At 30.9% G+C, this 19,600-nt stretch overlaps 1 protein-coding gene across 1 annotated transcript in view; it reads left to right on the top strand.

The window, feature by feature from the left end:
* Window positions 1-1,644: 1,644 nt before the first annotated feature.
* The window catches only part of ube2e2 (ubiquitin-conjugating enzyme E2E 2), a 39,101-nt gene continuing 21,145 nt past the window's right edge, over window positions 1,645-19,600 (top strand). Inside the window, exons 1-3 of the mRNA XM_073846660.1 lie at window positions 1,645-1,800; window positions 6,968-7,150; window positions 13,311-13,361. Coding sequence (XP_073702761.1) covers window positions 6,975-7,150; window positions 13,311-13,361 — 227 coding nt within the window. The 5' untranslated portion in view covers window positions 1,645-1,800; window positions 6,968-6,974. The remainder of the gene's footprint in view (window positions 1,801-6,967; window positions 7,151-13,310; window positions 13,362-19,600) is intronic.

Raw genomic sequence — 19,600 nt, 5'->3', positions numbered from 1 at the left:
AAATCACATTCAAAGTCAGTCTGACACATAATAAGCAAATCTTTGTAATGTACATACCATTCAAACTCGTCTCCATTTGTTTTTCTCTCCTGCTTTTTCCAGCTTTCACTTGAGCTTGTAAAACCCTGCGAAGACAATAGATACTCTGAGGCAAAAGCCCAAAATGAAATGGACAGATTAAGTGACACGTAACGAGGGACAGGAATGAAAGTGTGTTGGTGATCATCTTGTCTTTATCATAGTAAATCCTCATCGTTAGTGAAATTACATCCCACAGCATCAGCCTAATGGAGACATTTAAATGCAGACTTCACTTTTCAGACCAAAATATAATTAGAAAAATAGATTAATAACACAGTAAATCCTCTAACTCAATCTCTAATTTATTTATTTTAATTAATCATTTAAAATTATGCATTACTAATGTTACTAATATTATATATATATATATATATATATATATATATATATATATATATATATATATATATGTATTTATTTTATTAAAATAATGAATAAAAACATTTAAAAAAAAATTACAGAAATGTTGTCGTATTACCTTTATCATGGAAACTATGTTTATATGTACTATGTATTTTTTTATATTAAATTTTTCTTATAATATTATTAACATTAGTAATGCAGAATATTTACTTATTTTATTAAAATAATTAATTCAAATATAAAAAACAGCAGAAAATGTTAAAAAAAAAGTTTAAAAAATGTCTGAAACTGTAATGTTGTCCTATTACCTGTATCATGAAAACTGTTTTTTATATATATATTTAATATTTATTATAATATTAGTAACATTAGCAATGCATACTGTAATATTTACTTATTTTATTAAAATAATTAATACAAATACATGAAAAACGGCAGAAACTGTAATGTTGTCCCATTATTTTTGATCATGGAAATTATGTTTATATGTACTATATATTTTTTTTATATATATTTAATATTTATTAAAATATTAGAAACATTAGTAATACATACTGTATATAATACATACATACATAGCAGAAACTGTAATGTTGTCCCATTATCTTTATCATGGAAACTATGTTTATATGTTTATATTATATATATTTATACATAAATCTATTATAAATTATATTTATATATAATTATTTGTATATTTATTATTATATAAGTAACACTAGTAATGCACATTATTTATTATTTTATTTAAAGAATTAATACTTTTTTTAAATGACAGTATAATGTTGTTATATTACCTTTATCATGGAAGCTATGTTTATATGTACTCTATTTTTATACTTAATATTTATTATAATATTAGTATCATTAGTAATGCATAATATTTATTTATTAAATAAAACCATAGTAAATAAAGTCAATTTTGTGATAAATGTGGCTAATAACAAACATTACTGCAGTTAACTGTTATTTTGGTGGAAATTACCATTGTATATATTTGTCATGGCAGCTATTGCTGTCAAAGATTTTACTTTTACAGATTCAAGTATATGGATCGGCTTTATTAGAGGTATATTATTATATGTGAGGAAACGTTACACAGATCTGTCGTCTCAAGTACAGCGAAACAATTTCACACTCACACACGGACGCGAGAGCGAACGCGCCGCGCGTGCACGGCTGAGGCGGGAGCGCGCGTAGAGGCGGTCCGGCTGCTTCAGTTTCTGTAATCGCTTTTTTTCTGCTACCTTCAGTTAAATAGCGACGAGACGAGAACGAGCGGACGGCCCGACTCTGACTACACGGTATCATCCAGGAAAAGCGAATCGGGACTCCACATCGACGGCCGCTCGGCAGGTAAATATCCTCGCATGTCCGTCGGAGCCCTTCGACCGTGCGTGAAAAGTCGCTAAATGTCCCGCGAAAGTGCTTGTTTTTCCCCACAGTGTGCGGGGATGTGCGGGACGAGCCTTCTTCCTTTGTGCCGAGCCAGTTGCTCATCGTGGTCATCATGGGGGAATCGCTGCATGCTTTTCCTCTCACGCTATTCCCAGGCGCTTGGAAAATATCGCGGCGGAAGCTCGATGGGGCTCGACGGACGCGTTTGATCCGCATATTTTGTGCGGGATCGCGAAGCGCTCGCGGCCTCCCGCATAAATAGACGCTCCTTATAACGCGCATCGCGCATGCAGCTGCTGCAGCAGCAGGGTTTCTGCGTTTGCAGCGCAATCTGTCAGCCAGGTGCTTCAATGATTTCCTACAATGCCCTTCACATTCTAGTATACACTAGATATATGCTTCTAGTAAGCACCTCTGTGTACTTGAAATGGAGAAAACCCTTGATATTATGGTGACACCCTTTTAGGTGTGTGTGTGTGTGTGTGTGTGTGTGTGTGTGTGTGTATGTGTATATATAGATTATATACATGTATTCTCTACAGAATTGGAAACATCTTGAGAATGTATGTATGCAAATAGTATAATATCCAAGGTATGCATTTCTAGTAATTGTGCAGGAAGTTTTGGAACATTTGTCCTCTCCCTAAATTTGCAACTACCGAAACACGATAATATATCATTTAAATAGATGGGTTATTGACCTATTAAGATATTGCTAACATCTACCTTGTAAATGTATATATTTTTGTTCATTTTTAGCAATATCTCAAGTGTGATTTATGAGATTTGTTGTATTTTGAACCTTGTTTTTCTTCGTAAAAGGCTAAGTTGATCATACTGATTTTAAAGTTGAGAATTCATTAGTTTTGAATATACATTGAACCAAAGGCTCACAATCATAACATCTTTTTGATAAAGCATCCCATTTTTTGGTTGTAACTGCATAGTATTGCTTTGGCGGTGACCACATCACATTAAACAGATTAAAATGCATACTAAAATACAAAAACTTGGCATATCTGTACTAAAATTGTTTATTTCCCTAAAAATAAAAGATTGTGTTCCCTTTTATCACTCCCGAGCAATGATGACATGTTTCGTTGCGACTGTTACGGTAGAGACAATTTTATGGGATAACACTAAAAAATCAAAACAAAGATATCACTAATGAAAATTCACAAAATGTTTCAATAGTGACAATTTTAGATTCTTTTGAACCTAGTTTAAAGATGCTAATCAGCACATTGTTACCTAGAACAGTTCTGAAGAGTACACATGTAAAAAGTAAATGTTATGGAATAACTCCCGAATTATGTATATATATATAATTTTGTGATAAAATACACCCATAAAGGATGTGTGTGGACTTAAATGGTATTTATTCATTATACTACCAAATTACTCATTATACAATAGTGTCTTTACAGCAAATGTGTAATCTGGGATTCAAATATAAAAGGTGCATGATTTGGTTCCTTTTATTGGTACAGATTTACCTTCCGAAGAATTGTGTATTCAGCATGTGTTTTAGGATTAAAAATACCCAAAAAGTTACTTTTGTGAGCCTAAAATGAAACATACTCTTACTATGTACTGTTGTAGTATTGATTTGACTACATAATTGTTTATGTACAGCAAATAACATATACTTTGTGATTCTAAATATACCAATGAAGAGGTATTTTTAAACCCTTTTATCAGATTTTTAATATTTAGTTTTTTAAGTCTCTTCTGTTTCCCTAGCCTATGTTTATTTGATTCAAAATACAGCAAAAGTAGTAATATTGTGAAATATTTTTACAGTAATATTTTGAAATAGTTTTACTAAAAACTGCTTTCTATTAGAATATATTTTAAAATGTAATTTATACCTGTGATCAAAAGCATCATTACTCCAGTCTTCAGTGTCACATGATCCTTCAGAAATCATTGTAATATGCTGATTTGCTGCTTAAGAAAACGATATTATTATTATTATTATTATCAATATTTTAAAACAGCTTGGTACATTTTTTCAGGATGCTTTAATGAATAGAAAGATCCGAAGATCAGAATTTATCTGACATAAAAACCTTTGTAAAATTATACATTATGCCATTCAAAAGCTTGAAATCAGTATAAGAAGAAATTTTAGAAATGAAAACTTTAATTTAGCAAGGATGCTTTAAACTGATCAAAAGTGATGATAAAGGCTAATAAATGCTGTTCTTCTGAACTTCCTATTCATCGTAGAAACCTAAAAAAACATAGTACTCTGCTGTTTTCAACATTTTTTTTGAGCAGCAAATCAGAATATTAGAATGGTTTCTGAAGGATCATGTGACTGGAGTAATGATGCTAAAAAAACAGCTTCGAAATCACAGGAATAAATTACATTTTAAAATATGTTCAAATAGAAAACAGTTATTTTGAATGGTGACACTATTTCAGATTTGTGCTGTTTTTGCTGTACTTAAGATCAAATAAATGCAGGCTTGGTGACTAAAATCCTACTGTTAAAAACGTTTGACTGGTAGTGTGTGTGTACATATGTGTGTCTATATTTTTAACATTTCAGAATTGATGTTATGCTACTTTACAGTGTATACATTGAAGGATTGAATTGCTTTTCTTGCACAGCGGTCAAGTTTGAGTGGGCCGCGAGAGCAAAAGCCTTAGCCTTTTCATTTCAGTCTAGATTTTTAGCATTAAGATACATTACCTCTGAATGAGTGAGCGAGGGACTAAAGGTCGCTAAACAGAACCTGAGACTCACACATTGATGTGATTTATCGGTGACTGAAATGGGAAATAACTCGAGCAGGACGTAAACCGGCTGCATTGTGTCTCAAAATCCCGAAGCACACAGACTGTATTTGGAGTCGAAGCCATTAACTCTCTGGCATGACTGCATGTGCGCTGCAATTTAAATGTTTTATGACTCATTTCCCACATTATCACAAAACGAGTTGACCCGTAAAATCCACTCTCAGAAGTGTTAATACCTTCCTGTTGGTGTATCTGTGATCATTTACGACTTGGATCTAAAAAAGAGGCGACCTAACGTCTCGGGCGACTTTGAAGCGAGGTCTCTATTCTCAGTATGAATTGGTTCACTCTCTCCACATCATGCATCTTTTATCTTTGTTTAAATGCTGAGCTGAGAGCGCAGGTTCCATAGGTATTTATTAGCTGGACTCGTGTGGCTTTTAAAGCCTGGGATCAGAGGGTTTTCCTCGCTGCCGCATCTCCTGATAACATCAGAAAGAATTTCTCCTCGTCGTTTGAGAAGAACAGCAGCACCCTCATAGATCAGATAAACATGTAAATCATGATTTGACGTGATCAAACGTCTGGGAGAAAATTCTAGAGTATGATTTCATTTCGGGCTACTTCCTGTGACGGTACAGGAAATGCCTGCTTGAAATTCCTCCTGAATGAAAAGTGGGGCCACGTTATGATGACGTCTCAATCTAGCTAAAAGGATGCAAAGTCCAGTTATAATTCTTTTTTTAAAACACCTTTAACCTTATTCCTTGTTGACTTTAATTAAAGATAATGGGCCTGATTCATGTGTAAAATCATTCTTCCATAAATTGTTGAATTGAACTGAATGACAAGATAATGTTTTTAAGAAGGATTTCACAAATGATTAAGGTCTGGCTTTTCTAATAGTGTTTATAGATTATATATACTGTAGATTATAGAGCATATTGAAGTTCTAATTAGATGAGGTTATGCATACTGAAACTAGGTGTTATAAGCTTCATGTATTGTAATTTTGGGCAAAGACAGGTGGAAATCCATGTACATGCATGGGTTTATAAGTCTGAAATTTTGTGCATATGGAAAAAAAGAATAAAATATAGAAATTAATACTTTTATTTAGCAAAGATGCTTTAAATTGATCGAAAGTGATGATTAAGGCACGTATACTGCTACAAAAGATTTCTGTTTCAGATAAATGCAGTTCTTCTGAACTTCCTGTTCATCAGTGAAACCTGAAAAAATAATTCTCGGCTGTTTTCAACATAATAATGAAAGTAAATGTTTTTGAGCAGCGAATCTGAATATTAGAATGATTTCTGAAGGATCATGTGCCTGCAATAATGATGCTTAAAATTCAGCTTGGAATTCACAGGAATAAATTACATTTTTAAATATATTCAAATAGAAAACAGTTATTTTAAATAGTAAAAATATTTCACATTTTTACTGTTTTTGATGTACTTTGATTTAAATAAATGCAGGCTTGGTGAGCAGAAAAGTAAAAACACATATATAAATATATATGTAAAATCATTCTTCCATAAATTGTTGCATTGAACTGAATGACAACAATGTTTTTTAGGAAGGATTTACATAGATTATTAAGGTCTGACTTTTCTAATAGTTATTTTGTGTATTTATAGATTATATAGTATATGGAAATTACAATTAGATGAGTTTATGCATTCAGTAACTAGGTGTTGTAAGATCCATATATGGTCCTTTCGGGCAAAGACAGCTGCAAATGCATGGGTTTATAAGTCTAAAGTGTTTGCACACTTTTACGATAAAATCTAGGCAAATTTTTCTATAAAACACCCTAGAAATGTGCATTAAGAAAGTAAATTAATCCTTAAGATGTTAACACAAAAGGCAGATTTTGCACTGGTTTGTAAAACCATTATTGGTTTTACAAATGAAAAATCAGAATTTTGTGCATACACATCTTTTTAAAGTCAAAGTTTTATACATGATGCCCCAGAAAGGAGCATTAAAAAGTGAAAAGGGTCCATTTTAGTCTAATGTTGAGGAAGATTAAAGATAATTGGCCTTGAGGCAAGAGCAAAGTTCTTTGTGAAACTATTATTGCTTAAATGGTTGCACTGAAATGAATGTGTCATGTTTTTATGATTTACACAGAATTTTGTTGTTTGCAGTTTATTAATTCTCAACATTCAAACCTAACACCACTATTGTTGAGTGAAAAACCTTTTGTAAAGAGTCCGCTTTCTCTGCTTTCTATTCTGCTCAGAAATCACCGTTTTATTCGTCTTAATTCAGCACAGCTGGAATTAAGACAACTATTGACTTCATACCCCAGTGACTTCACCCGACAGTCTGCTAATGTAATCGTGTGTGAATCCTGTTGTGTTTCCAGGGCCAAGATGTCTAGTGAGGTGCAGAGACCAGATGATAGCCCCAGCACAAGCGGAGGGAGTTCAGATATCGAGCAGCGGGAGACGGCACCTCCTCAGCAGGAGCGTGATCTGGTTGCTCCCAAGAAGAAGGAGACCAAGATCTCCAGTAAAACCGCGGCCAAACTCTCCACCAGTGCCAAGAGGTAATGCTCTGGCTCTTTGCTTTCTAACAAATCAGCTTTAGTGGGCAAAAAATTGATGTTTTGGACATTATAGGAAATATATCGACACTAATGTCTTGTTGGAGCTATTTTACAGTTTGCATTGAAAGCTGCTTTGAAAACAATCGGTACTGTATAAATCGCTATATGAATGAAGGTGACTTGATGTTTATGTGCGAGAACGAAAATTCAATAAGAAAAAAGATGACTTAATTCACTGATATTTGATTATGTTGTGAAAAGTGGCTGATGCATATCAAGATGAACGAAATATCTGCATATAGAAAATACACATTTTTGGTTATTGGAATAATGTGCACAATAAGACCAGAAACATGCATTGACATAAATGGGGGCCAATTTTACTTCACCTATATTCAAAATAATCAGCATTGCATCTAATCGAATTAAATCGGAAATGAAATCGAATAGTAACCTTGTGAATCGGAATCAAATCGAATTGTGAAATTTGTATCAAAACCCAGCCCTATTATTGTCATATAAACTAATTAAAATTAAACATTGAAGGTCTAACAACATATAGGTTAATAATTTCAACCCGTATTTAATGTAGTCTGGTTTTGTTCCTCTTTTGTCTGCTAAATGCATAAATGTGAATGTCACACACATTGCTACAATTTGGCTAATTTCTACCAAGTGACGGATGAATTTGTGCCAGAATTCCTGCTGATTTGATTCAGCACATGGCTTTTGTTGGTTGTTTTTCTTTCTTTTTAATAGTTGATGAGCTTATTTACAGTTGTGGTTGCAGAATCTGCAAAATGCTAATTATTTTACCATAATAAAAGGGGTTATACAAAATGCATGTTATGTTTTATTTAGTACTGACCTGAATAAGATATTTCACATAAAAGATGTTTACATATAGAGAAAACAATAGTTGAATTTATCAAAATGACCCCATTTTAATACTGTGTTGTTACCTGAATGATCCACAGCTGTGTTGTGTTGTTCATGAGTCCCTTGTTTGTCCTGAACAGTGAAACTGCCCGCTGTTCTTCAGAAAAATCCTTCAGGTCCCACAAATTCTTTGGTCTTTCAGCACTTTTGTGTATTTGAACCCTTTCCAACAATGACTGTATGATTTTGAGATCCATCTTTTCACACTAAGGACAACTGAGAGACTCATTTGCAACTATTACAGAAGGTTCAAACACTCTGATGCTTCAGAAGGAAAAGCAATGCATTAAGAGCTGGGGGTGAAAACTTTTGAACAGAATGAAGATGTGTGCATTCTTCTTATTTCGCCTAAATATTGTATTTTGTATTTTTTTTTCATGTAGTTCTGCCCTTCAGAAGCTACAGAAAGTACTTGCATGTTTCCCAGAAGACAAACTAAGTTAATTACTCTGATCTTCAAATTCCAAAAGTTTTCACCCCCGTCTCTTATTGCATTTTTTTTTCCTTTTGAAGCATCATTGAGTGTTTGAACCTTCTGTAATAGTTGCATATGAGTCCCTCAGTCATCCTCAGTGTGAAAAGATGGATCCCAAAGTCATACAGTCATTGTTGGAAAGGGTTCAAATACACAAAAATGCTGAAAAACCAAAAGAATTTGTGGAACCTGAAGGACATTTTAAGTCAGCAGGCAGTTTAAGTGACTCATGAACAACTATTACTAAACAACAAAACACAGTATTAAAATGCGGTCATTTTTAAAAATGCAACTATTTTCTCTTGTGGACTACATGTAAACATCTTTTATGCGAAATACTCAGGTCAGTACTAAATAAAAAAAAAAATAACATGCATTTTGTATGATCCCTCTTATTTTGCTAAAATAGTTAACATTTTGCAGATTCTGCAAGGTAAATATGTAAACTTTTGACTATATGGTTAGATTTTATTACATCATGCAGGTTTAAGTTCTCTTAGGAAATTATATTAACCCTGAATCCATCCTAATATGTGACCCTGGACCACAAAACCAGTCTTAAGTCGCTGGGGTATATTTGTAGCAATAGCCAGAAATACATTGCATGGGTCAAAATTATTGATTTTTCTTTTATGCCAAAAATCATTAGGGAATTAAGTAAAGATCATGTTCCATGAAGATTTTTTGTAAAATTCCTACTGTAAATATATCAAAATGTAATTTTTGATTAGTAATATGCATTGTAAAGAACTTAATTTGGAGAACTTTAAAGGTGATTTTCTCAGTATTTTGATTTTTTTGCACCCTCAGATTCCAGATTTTCAAATAGATGTATCTCGGCCAAATATTGTCCTATCCTAACAAACCATACATCAATAGAAAGCTTATTTATTGAGCTTTCGTATGATGCATACATCTCAGTTTTGTAAAATTTAACCTTATGACTGGTTTTGTGGTCCAGGGTCACATATAGGTTTAAATTGCTCTTACACTACTTAAGCTTGTGACTCGCCATGAAAATAGCCAACCGAGCAAGCTTGTTCGAAAAGACCCACAAGCCATCAGTTAAGATGCATTGGTGTGTGTCATAAGAAAATCCCCTTTTGCACACGTGTAAACCTCTCAATGTCAAAGCTTTCGTCTTGCAACCAAAATAACATGTTTGGATGCTTTTACACAACAGGGATCTGTGCAATTGCTCAGAGGATGTATGAACATTACATTTGTTTGCAGATGATTGGAGCAAGCTGAGGTTTGCTTCACTGCATTTCTTTTGTTCTCTACTCGCTGTTTCACATTCATTCTGTGAACGGGCCTTGCTGGCAACGCTGTAGATTCTCTGAAGGCCCGACTGCAGTACGATGGCATTATGCAATCAGTTGAGCAAAGCTTTGCCTGGGACTCGCTGCTTTTTTTTTTATAACAGTGACTGCAGCATCCTGTTCCGTCTGCATATCAAGATCCAAACAGGCCGATTTGGACTGCGGATGGTTTTTGTCTCTGCTTGATGTTACACGACTTGAGAAGCCTGAGGGTTTAGATGTCAACATCAAAAGTGTTTGTGCATGAAAGAAAACTGTGTTGATGTTTTGGGCCTCCGAATGAAAACAATTAGCTTGTGCGTTTTCAGACTGGGCTGAATGATTGTGGTTTGTCAAAGGAATAGTAAAGCCAGAAATTAGTTATTCACTCACCCTCATGTCATTCCAAACCCACATGTTGTTGTTTTTTTTTGTGAAAAGAGGAGTCTTTAGGCAATTGTGGAGGCTAATGGTTGTTAACTCTGGGGAAGAAAGAAAAAGCAATGTTAAAAACAATTCAGTTTTTCAAAGTACGCAATACATTCAGATTTCATCCAGAACTATAAATCATACTAGTAAATCATATACTTACAAAAACTTTACAAAAAGCTTGAATATATAAATTATTAAAATTATAGTAGTATTAATATAAAAACACTTAAAATAATATATATATATATTTAATAGTTTATATATGATTAGTATTTATTTTACATAATAAATGTATATCATTCTTTTTAAATGAGTTATAAATTAGTATACAAAAAAACTTTAATATATAAATTTAAAACAAAATATGATTTTTTTATGAATAGTTTATATCTTTTTTTATCGTTTTAATTTATTTTACATAGTAATATTTTTAATATTTTGTAAATAATTATCATGAAAAATTTATTAATATAAATGTATTATTTTTAGTCGATTATACATGATGTATCATTTGTATTTAACTATAATAATCCAATAAAAATAATAATAGAAATGATAATAAATATTAATAATTATAAAAATGATCATTAAGAAAAAGTACATGATTTATTCTTTTTTTAATAACTTGTGTATATAATATAATTTGTATAAAACTATAATACAAAAAACTAATATATAAATATAAATTGAAAACAAAAAAATATTTATTTTGAATAGTTTATATATAATATTTATCGTTTTTATTTATTTTCATATTATTTTGTAAATTATGAAAAATGTATATAATTTATTTTTAATCAATTGTACATGATATATCATTTGTATTTAACTATAATAATGCTAATAAAAATAATAATAGTAATAGAAATATTACTAATAATTATTATTATGATTATTATGAAAAAGTACATTCATTTTTAATAATTTGTATATAATATAATTTGTATACAAAAAACTTTAATATATAAATATAAATTGAAATTTTTAAAGTTTATATAGATGTTATAGTTTTAATTTTACATATGTTGTAAATAACTATGAAGAAGTTATAGAATTTTTTTAATCAATTGTACATATATAATTTTTAACTATAATAATGCTAATAAAAATAATAAAATTTTAAAATATTATAATTACTATTATTAGGAAAAAATACACTTTTATAATTTTTTTTTATAAATGATAGATAATTTGTATTTAACATTTTTTATTATTATTATTATTATTATTATATAAAATATTTAAAAATATCTTTATTCCCAAGCCTTTAAACAGTAGGTGTACTACAGTTACATACTGACATTTATGCATGCACAGCAATTACTTTAGTGTCATAAATCAATTTCTCTTCTGAACAACTTACTCTTGTTGCTTTTCAGTGATGTAGTGCGGCTTAAACACCCACAAATAGCAACCCACTACTCAAGGATTTGTATTTTGATGATGTATGGTTTCCTGTTGTAGCTGACTGTCGAAAGTCGAAGGAAGTATGCGTTTAAATAACAAGCGTAATGTTCGCAGTCACTGTGTGTGTGCGTGAGTCACTTTTCTTGGAAATGAAAACCCTCTTGATTTCACACGCCTTCGCTCGCTTTGACCTCCGATATAACAACAGGTATCGCTCACAGAAGATGCCAGGGACGTTCAGACTTGAAGTGCGGTGACGGATAAATGTATGTTTTGAAAATAGAGAAATCTATTAGGTCACCTACTCACTGAAAAATGCATTTGAAAGTGTATTCAATGCTGGAAATTACAATGCTGTTTTCAACTATTATAAACAAGAATCACAACTGGTTTGTCCTGCTTGGTTTGAGGCATTTTTGATTGATTTTAAACTCCTTAATGCAGTCTTAATGCAATTATAGTTGCTAATGGTAATGAATAATTATTAATAATAATTGTTAATTCTGAGGAAGAGTGAACAGTCATAAAAACAACTCCAATTGTGCTGCACTCAATATATGCAATAAATTCAGATTTCAACAATATGTAGTTGCAAAACGTTTAATATATTATTATTAGTAGTAGTAGTAGTAGTAGTAGTAGTATTGAATTAGTATTATAGAATGCAATTAATGTTATTTAAAATATTACTTTAAATTATTATATAATGTAATTATTGTTGTAATTTATTTTTAATAATGTAGATCTAATGTATAATTTGTATTTAACATTATTATTTATTATTATTATTATTATATAAAATATCATTATTATAGTTTTAAGTATTAAGTATTATTAAAGTTTTTATAGTATTAAGTATTGTAGAAGGCAGTTAATATTATTAAAAAAGATAGATAGACAGATAGATAGGTAGATATTAGTAATATATAATTTGTATTTAAAATAAAAATTGTTATTATTAATTAAATTATAGAATTCTATTATTATTGATTCTTTATTTTTAATAATATTCATTTTATTTATGATTAATAATAATAATAATATCCTCATTATCATACTGATTATTATTATTATTGAATACTAATAATTAAATTAAAGTATTATAGAATGCAGATATTGTTATTATATATTTTTTTTCTTTTTAATTTATTTGTAATATAATGATGATGAGGAGGATTATTATTATAAAATTATTATAAAACATTTAATATAATTTATTATTATTTAATAATAATAGTATTATTATTATTATTATTATTATTATTATATAAAATAATTAAAACACTTAATATAATTTATTATTGAATATGTATTTAATAATAATAATTATTATTATTATTGATGCTTTATAATATTAATTTTAATAATACAAGTGTATATAATTTATGTGTGTGTAATTAATAAAAAATAGATAAATTATATTATTATTAATTACACATATACTTAATAAAAATAAGTTACATAAATTCTTTTAATTTTCTTATTTCTTAAGTATATTTATTTAAAGTATATTTCTATAGATATAACCATATTTAGCATCTAAGTGTATGTGGCCTTGTAAACAAATGCACTCTGTTAAATAAATAAATGCTTTCTTGTGTTGCAGGATTCAGAAGGAGCTTGCAGAAATCACACTTGACCCTCCACCGAACTGCAGGTAAGCGTCTGCTGTTTGTAAATGTGTGCTCTTTGTGCTGGCCTCCGCCGGAGAGAGAGAGAGAGATAATGGGAGAGAGAGAGGATAATGGTTATTGTGTGTTGATGAGGCTGTCAGGCGGGCGAGTGAGGAGAGAGTCGCCACATGTGCCGTTGCAGGGATGAGTGACTGGGGCTCCCCGGGGGCCGCTGAGGAAAACCAGACCTTAATAAAGCACATAACTGGAACTGACATTGTCATTGATTGGCCTCATGTTTGTATCAGGAGAATAATTACCCACTAGCCCTTGTGTCCAGAGACTATGTTTAAGAGAGGCCCGGAAAAGCCTCACGTGAGAGTGATGGGATAATATGTTGGTATTGTGCGGATCTATTAGGATTAAGATCTTGCCACTATGATACTGGGGACTGTGGGTGACTTCCAGGGTGTTGCTATGCGGTTGCTAGGTGCTCTGAGTGGTTTTGGTAACAGATTGTCTTTGTTTGTTTTTGTTTTTGCCCTTTTTAATGGCCAGTTTCTAGCAAGATTTACAGTTTAATGATTTTTTTTTTTTTGTGCCTTAATTGTTGACAGGACAGTGGATATACGAAAAATAACTTTATTTAATAATAATTATTATTTTGTTGCTTATTTATTTGTTTAATAGTATACATTTTGTTTTATTTATTTATAATACACACTGTTTTATTTACTTTTTATTACAATATTTGAAAATATTTATCTGTATTTCCAACCCCATTTTCTAAACGGTGTTCTTTCGTTTGTTTGTTTTTTTACCCCTTTTTAATGGGCAATTTCTAACAAGTTTTACAGTTCAATGAAATGGTGCATATTTTTTTTTTTTTTTTTTTTTTATTAAGTTATATTTTTGGGGGCTTTTTATGCCTTAACTGTTGATACTACAGTGGAGATGTGAAAAATCACTATTAAATAATGATAATAACAATTATTATTTTGTTGTTGTTTTTTTATTTGTTAAATAATATACATTTTGTTTTATTCATTTATAATACATATTATTATGTTTTTATTTATCTTTTTATTTATTTTTTATATTATTTTATTTATTTTTTTTACAATATTTTAAAACATTTATCTGTATTCTAAACCCCATTTTCTAAACAGTGTTTTTTGGTTTGTTCGTTTTTCCTCTTTTTAATGGGCAATTTCCATCAAGATTTACAACTTAATAATTTTTTAAGGTATATTTTTGGGGCTTTTTATGCCTCAATTGGACTTTGGAGATGCATAAATTCACTTTATTTAATAATAATAATTATTATTATTTTGTTGTTGATTTATTTAATAATATAAATGTTTTGTTTTATTGATTTATAATACCTATTATTATTTTTTTATTTTAAAAATCTTTATTTTCTTTTACAACATTTAAAAACACAAATAAACAGGTTAATTGTTAGTTTTTCTCCTCTTTGTAATGGGCAATTTCTAGCAAGATGTTAGAGTTTAATAAATAAAATGTATGTTATTATTTTTTTAGCTTTTATGCCTTATTTGTTGATAGGACTGTAGAGATACGAAAAATCACTTTATTTAATAATAGTTATTATTATTTTATTGTTTATTTATTTGTTTAATAATATAAATGTTTTTATTTTATTAATTTTTTTTTATCTATTTATTTATTTATTTTTATTTATTTTATCTGTAAAAACATTCCCAACAATTTTCTAAACAATTTATCATTATTTTGTGGTTTATTTATTTGTTTAAATAAATATAAATATAATAAATATTGTAGTGTGTGCTTTGTTTTATTGATTTACAATACATATTTTATTTTTACAATATTTAAAAACATTTTACAATTTTTATATATATATATATATATATATATATATATATATATATATATACACATACATACATACATTCATTCATTCATTTATCATCTGAGCATTTAAGTTAATAAAATAAGAAAAACATTAAATAGATTTATTTATAAGAATCATTTTATTTATTTATTTACCATTATTACTGTGGTTGCTTTCATAATTTTTTTTTTTTTTCATTTATAATGAGTATGTATTTATTTGTTTATCAATATTTAAAAACATTTATCTGTATTCCAGAACCAATTTTATAAACAGATGATTATTACTACAGTTATATGACATTTATACATCCACAGGCGGTTTTGTTTTGGCTGGTGGCATATATAAATCTATCGTCTGAACTCTTATTGTTAAAAAACGTCTAGTACAATCTAGTAAGTGCACACTATCTGCAGGCAGCTGTTAGTAGATTTATTTCCCAGCGATTTCTTTACCAGTTTCATCATCTGCCGTCTGTAATAGCACATCATTCATGTGTGGAGCACAAACGGTGTGAGTTTCACTCCAAAGTGCCACTATTTCTATTTAGATTAAGACGAGGATATTGTTAGATAAAGATAATATCAGTGCTTTCAGAATAAATCAATGTCTGTAACAGGAGATCACTGATAAAGCTGTCATATTCTGCGTTATCGCATTTACAGCTCGGAGCAAACACGCTGAAGTCTTCACTTTTAGGAATTATCTTGACAGTGAGGGATGTTCCTACGGATCGTATCTTATATCGTGGTTTCCTTTTCATCCTGTAACTTCATTCACACCTAAGAAATGTGTCCCTTCTGCCAGACAAACGATGCACCAGATGCCAATGTAATAATAAATCATGTTTACTCTGTAAACTGTTGGCGAGATGCGAGTGAGAATTGAGAGCTGCTGTTTTTCTGAGAGAGCTTTCCATTCAACTCTTCCCGTATCAATAAGAGCGTCTCCAAATTGATATCGAGTTTATCCCGCCTGCGAAAGAAAGCTGTAGGTGTTCTTTGGATATTTGTGCACTGGTTTTTGTGCCTGTGAGCTGAACCGAGGGTAATAGGATTTCGTTAACAAAGAGGAACAACAGGCGCCGTTCGAGACTGGATGCTGAGGTCTAGGAATAAATACTGTTAACAGTTTTTTCCAGCAGCACATTGTGAGTGTTACGCTGTTGTGGAACCAGCTGGAGTTTTACTGGGAGAGAATGACGCCGTCAGTCTCTAGAAACAGCAGCAGGCCTCGCTGAACGGATAAATTCAGTGTGTGTGATGTCATTGTGGTCAGACGGCGGGACAGAACTGTGTCAGTGACTTTTCAGTGTTATACACCTTGTTAGGGCTGGGCTTTATGATGGTATAATACCATGAGACGGTAGAAATGGGTTATATATTAAAGGTCCCATATTGTACACATTTCTGGAGGTTTATTTTAGTTGTTGATGTCCTTAAGAATATATATTTGCGGTATAAGGGCCAAAATCCATCTCAATATATTGTTACAGCTCCTTTTTTAGGAGCTCTGTCAAAAACAGGTCGATTTTGGCCCATCTAATTAATATTTATGAGCCTCTCTTCTGATTGGCCTGTTGTTTTCTGAGTGACGCACAGCCAGGCCAATCACAGGTAACTACGGTCATGTATGCTTTAGCCGAACCCAGAGCCATAGAGAGAGCCTAGCCTGCTGATACTCAACAGGATATTTCAGAATGATCATTAATGTTTTTTTCTTTTTCAAACACCGAATGCAGTAAGCTACATAACTGTTGCTTTAGTAAAGCCCCTTTCACAATGCGCGCTGATTCTGGAAAATTACGGGAACGAGCGCTGTGTGAACAAAAGCCAGAACCATAAAGGCAGTGTTGTAGTGATGATGAACGTTACCCTGCGACTCTTCACGACAAAAAAATACGTGCAAAGTAGAATGAAGCGGCGATCAGGCAGAGCCAGCTCCTCACTATCAGCGCTGAAGCACAGTTTGTTCAGGTTAGTTTCAGTTTAGTGAAACGTACGCGTCGCATTACATCTCACATCCAAATGTCACATGTCTTTATGGGTTGTGTGTAAAGCACGCACAGATTCCGGAAAACAACTGTGAATGAACCAAATCAAACAACTCCGGAACAAATCATGGGACACATTATCCGTGTATTTACCGGAATCGCTGTGAAAGAGGCTGAAGTTGACGTGCCACTGGTCTCTTATATTCACGTTGTTCTGAAGCCTGTGCAATGATGTAGTTTCGACATCTATCGACTGAACAGGGTTTTCTCGACTTGTTTCCGTGTTGTTGTTGCTTAGCAATGTTATGGACGCGATGTTGTCTGGGTTTGACAAAAGGAGGGTGGGACGTGATTGGTGTTCGGGGTGGTGACTGAAGGCGGTGACTGAGTAGATCGGACGTCACATCTTTGCGGAAGTCACAGCGGCTCGTGAAAATGAACAGCTACTTTAAGCAGGCTGTGTGCAGTTTACTGTGGATTGACTGTTTTGAAACTCATATGGTAGTTACATAGCCCCTAGACCTCAGTTATCATGAAAAAAGCCAGGAAATTTCGATTTTGACAATATGGGACCTTTAATGTGTATATACCAACATATCTGGAATACATTTACTATAAGAAACTAAACATTTTATAGAATTAAAAAACTTGTGTATGTATAGTATTAAATGCAAAATAAATGTATTGATGTGTTAGACGGATGATTTTAATGAATGCATTAATAAACTATTATTTAGTTGATAGTTGATATAGAATATATAAAAAAAATTGTGTAATTTAATGTATTAATATTAATGTATTTAATGTGTGTGTGTGTGTGTGTGTATATAAAATTTTAAATTTTATTAATACATTTATGAATAAATGTTAAAATGTAAATGATTGTCTTCTATTATATATATATATATATATATATATATATATATATATATATATATATTAATATAAATTTATTTTGAATATATTCAGAATTATAATATAAATTTAATGTATTTACGTATGTAAATGTATTAATACATTAAATATAAACTTTATATATTTTATTTTTTTATTTAATAGCCTTAAATGTTTTTTTTTATTTAATATGAATAATGTTCAGTTAAATTAAAGTATCAAATTGAATATATTAAGAAGTTAATTTAATAGAAAAAGTAACTTTTATTAAGAATTACAGCATTATAAACGGTAGTTAAATGTGTTTAAATAAATATTAAATCTTAGAATATAAAATCTTTAATAATATTTAATCTAAATGTAATTTAGATTTAATGTTTAATTTGCCTTGTATTTATTTATTTGATTAAAGGTCTTAAAATAATATAATAATAGAAAATAGAATAGAAAAACCTTAATTATAATAAATTTTAATTGATGTATTTCATATATGTGACCCTGGGCCACAAAAATCATCTGACAGCTGTATAAATAAGCTTTCCATTGATGCATGTTTGTTAGGATTGGACGATATTTTGCCGAGATGCACTTATTTGAAAATCTAGAATCTGAGGGTGCAAAAAAAATAAAAATAAAAAATTTAGAAAATCTCCTTTAAAGTTGTCCAAATGAAGATCTTAGCAATGCATATCACCAATCAAAAATTAAGTTTTGGTATATTTAAGGCAGTAAATGTACAAATTATCTTCATGGAACATGATCTTTACTTAATATCCTAAAGATTTTTGGCATAAAAGAAAAATTGGTCATTTTGACCCATGCAATGTATTGTTGGCTATTGCTACAAATACACCTGTGCTGCTTAAGACTGCTTTTGTAGTCCAGGTTCACAAATGTATTTCATATATTGCATTTAATATAAGAATGTATTTAAATAATAAATGTATTAATTAGTTTTTAACTCAAACTTCATACTGCCTGCAGTAGATGTTTGTGCGCTCTGACATTCTCTGTAAGATGCTTGCATCAGCAGCTGATCAGAATGTCGCCTCTCGTTCTGCGGAATACTGCTGGCTGTTGATTAGCATTACGCTCCTGAGGGAAAATCCGCGCGAGTCATTTTTCACCTCCTGACCATTAGCTGCAGCAGGGAGGATATGCATATTCATGAGGGGAGAGGAGCACAGCGGCCCACCAGAAATGATCTTGATCATGTGTGTCGAAGGCCTCCATCTTAGACCCCAGATAAAAGCTTTTACACAGAACTGAAATCAGAGATGGGGAAATGTTCAAGTTGTTTCTACACACACAATGACGGTTCTCCTAATGACCAGACAAAAGGCATGATGGGTATTTCTTCAACTATACACACTTTTAACCCTCACTTTGGACTCACTGATTTCATTTTTGTCATTTAATTCTATTAAATCTGTTCTAATAAATCTGTAACTAATTTCATAGTTAACATTTATTTTTATATGTATTTTTATATATATTTTTGTAGTATTTATTTAAAT

The sequence above is a fragment of the Garra rufa genome, chromosome 9, assembly GCF_049309525.1.
Source record: "Garra rufa chromosome 9, GarRuf1.0, whole genome shotgun sequence".
NCBI lineage: Eukaryota > Metazoa > Chordata > Actinopteri > Cypriniformes > Cyprinidae > Garra > Garra rufa.
Note: the sequence above shows the minus strand (reverse complement) of the source record. Positions and strands in the feature narration are given on the sequence as shown.